The sequence below is a fragment of the Podarcis muralis genome, chromosome 6 (assembly GCF_964188315.1).
Source record: "Podarcis muralis chromosome 6, rPodMur119.hap1.1, whole genome shotgun sequence".
NCBI lineage: Eukaryota > Metazoa > Chordata > Lepidosauria > Squamata > Lacertidae > Podarcis > Podarcis muralis.
In genome coordinates, this window is record NC_135660.1 from 36,230,887 (window position 1) to 36,243,794 (window position 12,908).

General features: G+C 46.0%; 1 protein-coding gene across 1 annotated transcript in view; it reads right to left on the reverse strand.

Moving 5' to 3' along the window:
* Window positions 1-12,092, reverse strand: part of RAB6B (RAB6B, member RAS oncogene family) — a 53,749-nt gene extending 41,657 nt beyond the window's left edge. The window contains exon 1 of the mRNA XM_028730918.2: window positions 11,709-12,092. Coding sequence (XP_028586751.1) covers window positions 11,709-11,778 — 70 coding nt within the window. The 5' untranslated portion in view covers window positions 11,779-12,092. The remainder of the gene's footprint in view (window positions 1-11,708) is intronic.
* Between the last annotated feature and the right edge of the window lie 816 nt (window positions 12,093-12,908).

Consider the following 12,908-nt stretch of genomic DNA (forward strand, 5'->3'; position numbering starts at 1 on the left):
GCCTCTGTATCTGACCTCTGGGACTTTCCTAGGACACCCCCCCTCACTGGTGGTCCTCCACATCTTTTGCACTGTAATCATGTCTCTTCCTTGCCTGAAGAGGTACATGTGGATACTGTTTGGTGGGGCTGGAACTGTACCCTACTGTGCAAAGAGAAGAGTCACATTCATTGCTCCACTAGCCATTGACATGCGGCCCTCGGAAGGTTCCCCAGTGAGGAATGTGGACCTTGGGCTGAAAAAGGTTGCCCACTCCTGGTTTATACCAATCAAAGAGGGTCCCCGTGGATTTGCTTGATCCCTTTTCAAAGCTATCTAAGCCAGCCGCCGCCACCACCACCTTGCAGCAAATAATTCCTGGTTCATCAAATGCTGCATGAAGAAATATACCCGATTAGTGATTCTGAACCTGTTTCCATTCAATGAAAGTGGATCACTCCAACTTCTACTGTTTTGGGGGAAAACAAAACAAAAACCAAGTTCTCTCTGTTCGCTCTTTCTGCACCATTTGTTACATTTCCTCTCAAGTTTCATTCTGAAAAAGGAGAGGCAACAGGAAAGAGCCCTGTCCTTTTAAGCTCTTCTTTGTAGAGATCATCATTTTACTTGCAGTTTTTAAAACCTTCTCCAGCTCTGTTTCTCCTTTTTGAAATGGAGTCACAAGAACAGAACACAGCACTATAGATTTACAGGGAGACATAATATAGGTTTACAAGTGTATATAATAGCTACTGTTTTATTTTCAATTCCCCTTTCCCCCATGGATTTAGCATTGTAAATATACAATACAAATTGTAAAAAAAAATACAAACTAATCCGAAAGTATTAGCAAAAATAATGCTCTTTTCCTATAAAGGGAACCTGTTGTGTAAGTTAACATTGAGAGAGAGAGAGAGAGAGATATCATGGGGCAGGGGAATAAAAATACTCCAAATTGCTCCAATTCCAGCTCCTATTGATTATAGTAAAGCTGCTATGTATTTTATGAATGTTGTGTTTTGTGTTGCTTAATGTAAAGTGGGATGATGAAACAATTCTATATGCCCTTCTGCCATGATCTCATGCTCTTTAAGGCACATGGATAAGGCTGCATTCCAACCCCACTTACCTGAGGGTAAGCCCCATTGAAGCAAACAACTTACTTTCGAGTAGGCATGGGCTGCATTCACATGGTAGCTTACTCAATTTTCCCTGTTCATGTCCACATTATAGTTGAGCTTTCACACAATGTAAAAGCCACTTCTGGAACTATAGTGGAATGCAGCACATCTTCAACATTGAGGATTTTGATTTGAGGCTGCAGAGTTTACACTCAAATCAAAGTGAAACTATTTCTGGGCATTACACACGCAACACACAATCCCCCAATATGAGCATTAAGCAGAGAAGGATCTAAAACATTTGTTTTGCCCCTTGGCAAAAAACTATAAATTACTGATTGACCTAAGTAAAAGAGAGATTGTTGTCAGATAAAAGTGGAGAAGAGAACTGGGATTTACTATCCCAGAGTCAATATGGTTTAAGATTTGGTGTTTTGTGAAAGATTCTTCATTAAGTTTATCAATAAGGGAAGTTCAGTGGAAACTGTTACCGCACTGGTATTTAACACCCTGCCAGATTGAATAGAAAGTGTATGGAAACATGTTGTGCTGCTAAATGCACACACATTACACATGTTATGGGAATGTCAGCATACTTACAGATTTTGGGAGGGAACTGTGTGTCAAATATCAATGAGAGGGTGAACTCTGAGACTTTCCTCAGGGTTGATCTGGTTTAACTGGATTGAGGAAGATATTTGTGGAGAACAAAAGTCTTTAGTTAAGATCCCATTGATAACGGCTACAATAATTTGGGCTCGCAGATGGAAAAACCCAGAAGCTCCATCCATATGGGAATGGATACTTGAAGTGCTTAGAGTTGGCAGAAGGGACACTTTGACAGATTGATCCATTATGAGAAATGGAAGTACCAATAATGTAAAGTTTGCTGGAAGGTGGTTGTGTTTTGTAAACTATTCAAACATGAATTATGGAAATAGCAGACTAGAAGGAACTTTATTTCTGTAAATTGTGAATAAAAATGTTTTGAAAATAAAACCACTGTTGTTTGTTTACAAGATCTGGAAATAAATCAGTTTGTTTTACTTGTCCTAGCAATTCATTGGGAATTATATTTTCATATTTTGAGAGGGTTTTTAAACCTGCCCTTCAGTGCATACCGCATAAAAAATCCACCCATAAACTAAACATTGTGTTATATAAAAACACCACGTGAAAACCACATTATAACCTCTAAGCGGAACAGTAATAATCAAAGCACAGACATTAATCAACTGCAGACCGAAGTTAAAATGTCTTAAGAGCTCCACCCAAAAAACAACAAAAATGGTACCATTTCCTCATGTGTGGTGCCATAATGAAAAAGGCCCTGCCCCTGCTATCTGTGAATTTCTCGAATCTTACCAAGAGGCCAAAAAGCAAGGCCTCAATGGATGTATCCTGATCACCACATCAATAATTGATTCACAAGGTCAATATATCTTAAGGTGTTAGGATGCTCCCCTTACTATCTTGAAAGCCAGTGTGTTTAGAGTGTCAGACTAGGGCCCAGAAGACTGGGATTTAATACCCACTCAGCCATGAAGCTTACTGGGTGACCGTGAGCCAGTCTTCGCCTGGGTTGTTGCAAGGAGAAAACAGAGAAAAGGAAAAGCATGCACACCACCCTGAACTCCTTGGTAGAAAGGTGGGCTAAAAATGTAATAAAGCATCCATCTTGAGTTACTTTCAAATCATAGGTGCTGTTCCATACTGTGAAGGCATCTCACAGTTTACTCCAAGGAAATTAGAGAGGTATTGATTACTCTGATCATCATGGGGCAAATCAGAGGTGAGGGGAAAATTCACAATAATGGGAGTGGGTGGGTGTCTTTTCTTCACTTGGACTTATAAGATATCAACAAATTGAGTTTAAAGTAAGCTAACAGGACATTTTCTCTCCGCACTGGTAATCGCTAAAGAAAAAAAAGTGAATGGCATTAGTGCCACAAGATGGTTTTGACAGCTTACAATTCCCAACTCCCCCCACACCCTGAGCACCTTCCATGAAAATCATCATGACATGCAATAAATATCCCAGGACACATTTGGATATAATTTTTCATACTGCAGTTCTAGTTCTAGTCACCTGAGTCACATTTGCTGAATTTGCAGTACAAGCTATTCACCTCTAGCAGCTATGCTATGCCACATCACTGAACAATATTCCCATAGAAACGTGCTACAAGCAGACACTAGCAAGGCTATGCTTGCAATTGTCAGACATGGGTCTTTTACCAGGTGCTCGAATGCAAATCTGTTTGTCAGTCTTGCTTCCTCCCCCAAGTGCTTTCTGCCTTGTATAGCTAACTTAAAACACAATCCATACCTTTATGCAATTAAAGAGTACCATTTGTTGCCTCGCCCCACAAGTTCCAGAACTGTTATGTCCAGTGAGAAACTAAGCAAGTTTGTGGATCCGTGACGTCACAGGCATCAGCCAGTCAGCACCCAGTGCACACCCAGTTTCTCTGGGAAATTCAAAAGAACTGTTTCCCCCAGAACTCAACCCTAGAGAAAACCATACCACAGCATGTGAGTAATCCCCACAACTTAAGCAATATTTTGTTTGTATGCAGCCAGTGTTATAGGTAGCCAACTTCATAAAGAATAAAGGCCTTAAAGTCTTAATATGAATAAAATCGAAGAGCAGCCCTTCAGAATCAGCACTATACACACAAATTATCAAGCTGCAGGATATAATAATCAGCTGTGTAAAAGTTCACCATAGAAATATCTGGTGAGTCTACAATTTGGTGATTAAACTAAAGGTTTGAATTTTGACCTCACAGCAAGTAAGTACCACAAATTACCTTGATTTCCAATACTTCAGGGGCCAGTTTTCACCCTCTGGCATCCAGGGCCGCAGTAGCGATGTTTGCCCTGGATCTCCCACACCTGTACAAGCCACCTTTCAACTGTGTGTGGAAGGCTATTGTTATTGTTCATTATTATGGTATGCATTTTTGTGTTTTCATATTGTAAACCACCCTGTGATCTTCAGGTGAAGGGTGGTATAGAAACTGAAGTAATAATTTCCTGGAGCAGCACTACATTGGGCACCAAGGCAAAGGCCAACTCCCAGGCTACTGTGGTGGCCAAATATGCCTGAGGCAGCGCATCTTTGTAAGAGGTGATACATGACAGGCCACTTTACCTCAGACCGAAAGCTGGCTCAGCATGTTGAGTATAAAGCTAAAGTGTATCTGCTGCACATACCTCTGAGAGAGGCAGGCTAGGAGTATTTTTGTCTGTGGGGTCAGACTTCCACCACCATCACTCCTCAGGAGAGTCATCATCCCCAACAGCCATACAGTGCAAAAAAAGCTTTTGGAATATATACAGCAAAAGCATGTCCTATTGCCATCCATTTCTGAAGGTTGGAACCCTTTTCCCTTTTCTTTAGGGCTATCATACTTCTTCCTTCCAGAAAAGACACAAACTTGCTAATAATCCATCTTCCTGCTTGGTTGCCTTTGTTATCAAGCCCTGCCAAGCATCCTGCTCTGGCACAACACACCAACACACACTAAAAATCACATTTTTTTAATAAGAAATGGTCCAAAACCTGAGATGTCACAACCATCACAACCCTAAGAAATAGCTCTGTGCTGTGCATGCAAAGACTCAATTTTCAGAATCATTCCAAAAACCTGAGCCCCACTTCCCTTGCTAGGGCATATACATGGTTATATAAAAGTTTAGGATCTTACCCATCATTTTGATATTAATTCCTCTCTGAACAGTACATAGAACCAAGGAGTCACCTGCATGGAGGCGACTATAAATAAGATTGGGTGGGAGGAACTAAGAGTGTGAAATGAGGCTTGTTAGTGCTTTAATCAACCCTCACTTAATATTCCAATCAATAACAGTTCATTGCGAAGGTTCCCGATACTGGGAGGCACAGTCAACTCAAATAGCCTAGTTGCTTTGGTCAGTGTTATCTAACGAGCTACAAACATTGTGCTACTTTCTACACATTGCTATACAGAGCAATCCTATACATGTCTATTCAAAAGTGGGCCTCACTGAGTTCAATGTGGGCAAGTGGGTGTAGGACTACAGTCATAGCCATCTGGCAGTTAGCCAGTGGCCTGGATCAAACAGCAACAATTCCTTCTAGGTGAATAAGATGGTTTGTCAGATAACCACTAAAGAGCACTTGGTGATACTTGAACATGCAAGCATGCAGGCTGGTAATAAAAGAGATCACAGGCTATACATCTTGCTGCATAACTAAATGCAGCTTTGCAAATGCTAAAGGTCTAGGGCAGGCATCCCCAAACTCGGCCCTCCAGCTGTTTTGGGACTACAATTCCCATCATCCATGACCATTGGTCCTGTTAGCTAGGGGTGATGGGAGTTGTAGTCCCAAAACAGCTGGAGGGTTGAGTTTGGGGATGCCTAGTCTAAGGCAATCTTCCCCAACTTGATACTCGACTGGGCTATAATTCCCATTATCCCTGACAATTGTCCATGCTGGCCAGGACTGATAGAGGGTACCAGCTTGGGGAAAGCTGGTTGAAAACAAAACACAAACATGCTTGCAAAAAATCAACTCTGCAGGCTCATTCAGATCAGGGGAACAGGGAATCCACCTCGCTGTGTGTGACTTAAACAAAAGGATGCTCAAAGTGAGCATTTCTAAGGGTATGTGCACACGCTTTGCACCACATCTATAGGGAAAGTGTGGAGTCTTTGTTCCTAGGTAGTGATGCATTTCACGCTATCTACTGGAGCAGGGGATAATGCCATACATCAGTAAAGAAGAACTTGTGGTCCTCCAGATATTACTGGACTACAACACTCATCACTGGCCATGCTGGCAGCGGCTGATGGGAACTGGAGTCCAACAACACAGGTCACCAGTTCTCCACCCCATCATACATTAACCTGCCTCGGAGACCTGACCAGGAGAGACCCATCTCTTTGTGCCTGATTCTTGCATCAGTTAAGAAAGCCTCAGGATGTCCTGCCAATATGTGGGTCAGCAAGCACTTCCCCTTCTAGATGGCTGGCAGTGGGGGTGGTTCACAGGGAACTGTGCAATTCAAACTGCATTTTGAATGCATTGCGTAAAAACCACGTTGCAGAGAAGAGAAGCCAAATGACCTTGGCACCAAACAGGCAGCAGCGTTTCAGACAATTGTGCTGGTTTTATATTATTGATCAAAAAAGAACTTTCAGCTGATCAATTTTTTCCATCTGTGATTATTTCCCTGCCTCCCACTCCCAGTTTCACAGCACCATTACCTGTCCTCAGGGCAAAAAAAGGCTAGAGCAATTGGCTTTGGCTTTCTCCTCCCTTATCTGTCTTCTCTGACTGTTGCATCTGCCTGTTGCATTGTGCTTTGAGCTTCATGTCTGCTGCATGTTTATGGGCTTCCAAAGATTAAGCTTGAGATGGAGGCCCCTGAATATATCTGTTATCTTGCTATGAAGACCTTCAATGCCATCCATAGGCATATGCTCCTGAGTGAAAGGAGGAACCACATAGATTGGAAGGATCAAGGGACTAACTATTTGGTTCCTCTAGAACAGGAATGAGGGAAACACCAGGATTCCAACCCCTATCAGCCCAGCAGAGCCAATGGTCAGGATTGAAGAGAACTAAACTCCAGCAGCATCTGGGGGGGACCACAGATTAGCCATCCCTGACCTAGAAAAATAGTCCATTTTTAAAAGAGAGTCTTTCCACCTTTATTGTTTTTTTAAAAAGAAATTTTGAACTAGCCGTTCTTCAGCACATTGCCTTCAAGAGGACATGGCAAGCAACTCAATGGGGTGGTTTTTACTGAGCTTGCTTCTGTGCTTTTTATCAGCAGCAGGAATCTAGCAGGCAAAGCTTATACTGACATAGAGATCAAGCTGCAGAGAAGGTTTCTTCACCTTCATACCAGCTGCTATTAATGGCACAAGGAGCAAGCCCAGAAAAAAGGTATGGCAGCCTTACGAGGAATGTATTTGAAAGAAAGCCATCCTGCAATTGTCTGACTAGCTTGAAAGATTGCTTGAAGGAAAAGGTATACTGCACTGTCCCATTCATATCTTCTTTGAAAGATGGGAGAGACAAGAGAAAATCAAACTGGGAATGGCTTAGTGATTTTTTTCTTCTTCCATGAAGATAAACCAAGATGTTAAAATATGCATCTATTTAAATAAATCAGCATGAGTCAGCCTCTGCAAGTCTGGGGTCCTCCAGATTTTGTGACTACAGCTCCCATCAGCCTCAGCCAGCAAAGTGCTGGGAAATAAAATCCAAAACATTTGGAAGGAGATAATATTGGCAGAAGGCCAGCACATGTATAGAAGGAGTGATCCTTCTCAATTCTCAAGAGATGCCAGGGACATTAGCTTGATTTGGAAGAGTAGGAAGTAGTGTGGCCATTTCTGCACTACAAATATAAGCCAGTTTCAAGTCTACTTAAGTGCCTCGTGACATATCATCAACTTGGGGGCTGCAAGGGGATTACAGCATGGTTTCAATGAGTTTAGGTAGATATTTATTCCAAGGAAAAATGTTACAACAGCATATTCATTAGAGATATGCACTAATGGAAAGAGCTCCTGATGTGGACACCTAACAAAGACACACAAATAGGAAGCAATGGTTTAAAAGCATTTGATCAAGAAGATGAACATTAGTGTAGTGTTTCCCAACCTTGGGCCTCCAGCTGTTTTTGGACTACAACTCCCATCATCCCTAGCTAGCAAGACCAGTGGTCAGGGATGATGGGAATTGTAGTTCAAAAACAGCTGGAGGCCCAAGGTTGGGAAACACTGCTTAGTGTACTAAATTTTCAAAAGGGAAAGGTTCAATGGGATGGAGCTAAGAATGAATCGGCCTACCACACCACTTGCCTGATTAAGCCTCTGATCACTGTGTTTACAGAGATGAGTGCCCTTCCTTTTTTGTAGTAGACACTGCTTAGTTTCTTGAAAGAGTGGCAAGCTGTGGAACTCAAACTTTCTTGAAACCATGCCCTCTCAGGTAGAAAGTTAGCAGGTGCTGAAGAGGGTCCAGTTCAGAACCAGTCCCCCCCCCCCCGATGAAGACTGCAAAACTGATAAAAATTTAAATGGGGGAGGTGAAGAACTAAGTACTTTGAGGGCAGCTGCCTCAGATAGCAATTCAGGGGGGCCAAAGAACCACAGGTCAACACGAAAATGCCAAAGACATCTGAAGGGAGCTAAAGCTAGAAGTCTCTAAGCCAAGATGACGAACTGGGAATGCTTGGTTTTAGAGGATGGAATCAACATAGCGAGCATAACGGAAACATAGTGAAATGAAGAGAACCAAAACAAAAAAATATTCCTTCCAGTAGCACCTTAAAGACCAACTAAGTTAGTTCTCGGTATGAGCTTTCGTGTGCATGCACACTTCTTCAGATACCAGATATTGAAGTATTCTTCAGATACTGAAGAAGTGTGCATGCACACGAAAGCTCATACCAAGAACTAACTTAGTTGGTCTTTAAGGTGCTCCTGGAAGGAATATTTTTTTGTTTTGACTATGGCAGACCAACACGGCTACCTATCTGTAACTGAAGAGAACCAGTGGGACATGGTTATCTCCAGCTATAGATGGTGTAGCTCTGTATGCCAAAAGGGGCAGATTCCTACACAGAGTCATTGTGGGTGGTGATACAGGACCCTGAAAGTAATTTAGTACTGGTATGTGCTTTCATCCCCCTGATCAAAATGCTCAGGGAGATATTGAAATGGTATCAAGGAAGTATCCAAAAGAGGGAATGTTGTAGTTATGGGTGACTTCAACTACCCTCACATAGATAGTTTACATATGTGTTCCACTCATGAGAAAGAGATAACATTTCTAGAAACCCTAAATGATTGTGTCCTAGAACAATTGGTCACAGAACCAACCAGAGGGGCAATGACCCTGGACCAAATCTTGAGTGGCCCCAGGGCCTGATGTGAGATAATAAGAGTTATTGAGCCAGTTGGGAGCAGTGTCCATAGTGCTATTAAACTAAACATACATGCCAAGGAAATCCAACATGGTCACATTTGACTTCAGAACAGGAAACATCCCCCAATGAGGGGACAGGTAAGGAAGCTGAAAGGCAAAGTCAAGACGGTCAAATTACTTCAAAATGTTTGGGAGTTGTTTAACACAGTATTGGAAGCTCAGTTAGAGTGTATGCTGCAGATCAGGAAATATACCATGTGTTAGGAACTGCGGGGCAGATAGTAGTGATTAGAGGGGAAGTCTAGGCCTAAGACAAAATAGAAACTGACAAGTCGCCAAGTCCGGATGGCACCTGAGAGTTCCCAAAGAGCTCAAAACTTCTAACAACAAAAAAAAAGGAGCTGTCCTTCAATCAGTCTTCATACCCCCAAACTGGAAAGTACCCAACGTAACACCACTTTTCAAAAAGAGATCTGGGAGCCTCCTGGAAATTACAGGCCTATTAGCTTAATGTCTGTCCCAGGTAAAATGGAGAAAGTATAGAAGAACAAGCCTTGCTGAAGTACAGCAAGCATGGCTTCTGCAAGTGTAAGTCCTATCACAAGAACCTCTTGAAGTTCTTTGAGAGTGTCAACCAGCATATTGATCGAGGTGATCTAGTTGACATAGTTCACTTGGACTTTCTAAAAGCTTTTGACAAGATACCGCTCCAAATACTTCTGAGTGAGACTTCTATGAGGAAAAGGTTGCAATGTTTGGGACTTTTTGGTTTAGAGAAAAGGCAAGCATAAAAGAAGATCTGATAGAAGTTCTCTCTGTGCGCTGTATGGTGAAAGTGGATAGAAAAATGTTTTTCTCCTCTCATAATACTAGAACCCTTGGACATCCAATGAAGCTGAATGCTGGAAAATTCAAGACAGAGAAGAGAAAGCATTCCTTCACTCAGAGCATTGTTAAACTATGGAACTCACACCCACAGGAGGCACTGATAGCTACCAAACTGTATGGCTTTAGAAAAGGATTACACAAATTATTGGAAGAGGAGGCTATCAATAGCTACTCGCCACAATGGCTATGTGGTACCTCCACTGTGAGAGGCAGTATGCCTCTGAAAAACATTTACTAGGTATTCCAGTTGCTACCACAGGTGAATGAGTGCTATGGTGCCCATGCACTGATTGGGGGCTTCCCGCAGCCACCTGGGTGACTGGCCTAGTTCAGCAAGCTCTTCATACATCTTAAAGCTTGCTCCCCAAACATAGGGTCATGTATGTGGCTACCCAGCAGCGGGAGAGGAGTTGGGGAGGCACATCAGGTTCATAGGCAATATGTCATTTGCCAGGAGGGCAAATAGCGGGAGGGGCCTTCTGATGCTCTTCCCAGAAGCACCTAGTCTACCCTATGGGAAGTGAGATGCCTGAACAGGTGGATCTTTGATGTGATGAAGAGCAGGGCTGTATATGTTCAGAGGCCCTCTAAGATTTCACACATTCCAGAGGTGAAATTCAGATTCTGAATTGGGCAAAGGGAGAGAGGAGGAGTAGAACGTTCATTGCGAACTGCTATATCCTTTTTTTATTGTAAGCTATAATATTGTAAGAGACTTAAAGTCGAGTCCATGAAATGCCTAGGAAAGTAAAGCAAAACAGATCCTGGAGGCTGAGGTTTCAGCCCTGGGGCAGCTGCCCCTCTGGGGTTGCAAATTGGACCAGGCAGATGGATCACACATGCAGAAGGGGTTCTGGCCACTCTCCTCCCATCTCAGCTAGCTGGGGACCTCTGGGCCAGTGAAGGGATGGGGGCCAGAAATGGAAAGCTAGGAGAGAGCATCTCCAGGTGATGCTGGCTATTGGCTTTGCCTTCAGAGCCTGGGCAGGTATCTATCTAGCCACTGGGTTTTAATAGGGAGGAAGGGGGGGAGGGGAAGACTCTTGGCCAGCAGCAGGGTGTGTCCCGGGCCTCGCTTCTTTATTTGCGCAAATCCTTCCGGGGGGGGGGGGGCAGAAAAAATTCGCCTCGTTAGGAATTTGCCTGTTTGCACGGTGAGCAGGGAGAGAGAAGAGATGACATCTTCAGATAGCCCTGGGCTGGCTACTTCGACACCCCCCTCCCAATTCCCCATCATTTTCCAAAGGTGGTGGCCCCCCCCCGTCGAAAAAAGGACACATTATCGTCTCCTTGTATCTCTAACAAGGGCGGGGGAAGAGACTCGGTTCTCCAAAAAGGCATCCACATCATGCGATCTAAAGCTGCTCCAGCGCCACTTTGATCTTCCCGTTTTCTCCTCCTATACCGCAGGCAGCAATTCCTGGGCTAGAAGGCTCTCCTCGCCCACCCCACCTCTCCGTGGCCATCCTCTCCCTCCGCACCACCCAAGAGCGGCGTTCTCACCCACTCGGCCCCACAGATCAGACGGCGAAGCCGGGAAAGGGTGGGGGGAGGCGGGCGGGCGCCCAGCGACAGAAGCGCTCCCGCCGGCAGAAGTTGCCGCAATGCAAGAGGCAAGCGCGGGCACCTCGAGTCCATTGCGGAGCGCGGGGCGTCGCTCCGTAGGCTCCGCCGCCGCTTCCCCCTCGCGGCCACGGGCTTCGCGAGAAGCACCTGCCGCAGCACCCGGCGCCGCCGCCCACACCCTTTGGCCAGGAAGGGCGCCGCGCCCGACGGCTCCCACTCACCGCTTTGCTCCCCGAGGAAGACCAGCTTGAATTTCCTCAGCGGGTTGCCGAAGTCTCCTCCCGCGGACATGGTGCCTGGCTCCGGGGAGAGGGCAGGGCGGAGGCGGGGGGCAAGCGGGCGCGGCTGCAGGCGGCTCCGTCGGCTCGGGGAGACCGGTCGCCTTGGCCCGTCTGGCAGGCGCTCTGCAGAGGGGGAGCCGCCCGAGCGGGACGCAGCCTGCGTCGGTGGCCGGGCAAGGGCGCGCGTCCACGGCGGAGAAGCAGCGCTGCTGCTGCTGCTGCTGCTGGAGATGCCGGAGCCGGCTCTGCCCCTGTCGGCTCTCGCCCTGCCTCGCCTCTCCCGTCCGCGGCGGCGCCTGCGCTCTGCCCCTTTCCCGGCTACTCTGATGTCATGCTGGAGCAGCCAGCAAGCCAATGCGGTGCTGCAGGAGAGAGAGAGGGAGCGAGCGAGAGGCGCGGGTGGGGACGTACCAAGACGAGCTTGCTGGAGGGGCGGGCCCGTCTGGAGGGGGCGGGCCCGCGCCGGTGTGGTGGCGGGGGGGGGGGGGGGAAACCTGCTGCACCTCGCCCGTCGGGGCCCAGCACGCGACTACGTCCCCGCCGCTGCCTCACGCCCAGCAGGTGTTTCTCCTCCCCACCCCCTCCCACCCCCTCCCCACCGGCACCTGCTGGGGCTGAGCAGGTGGGAAGGAAGCCACAAGTGTGTCTCTGTGGGGGGGGGGGTGCAAGCAATTGGGCTGAGACGGATGATGAGATCATCCCCTTGCAATCCACGTCCATTAATCCGGAATTGCAACCTCCCGCTAGTTTTGCTGCGCTTTGATTCCTACAAATCCTTGGCAGGGATTCCGGCCACTCTTAAGGGGGCTTTAGACGGCTGCCTTTCTTGAAAGGAAGGACCTTCGCTCAGGGGCGACCCAGCACCTGCTTTGCATGCAGATGATCCCTGCTTCAATCCCTGGCGTCTGCAGGCAGAGGTTGGGAATCCTGGAGAGCTGCTGCCAGTCAGAGCCACGCAAGGGTGCCCAACAGGGTGTCCCCCAGATGTTGCCCAAAATCCTATCAGCCAATGGTGAGGAATGATGGGACCAGTAGTCTGGCAAGGTCTGGAGGGCAGCTGGTGCAGATCAGGTATCGTCAAACTTTTCAGACCCAGCACCCACTTTCAACCCAAACATGCATTTCTTAATATTTTACTGT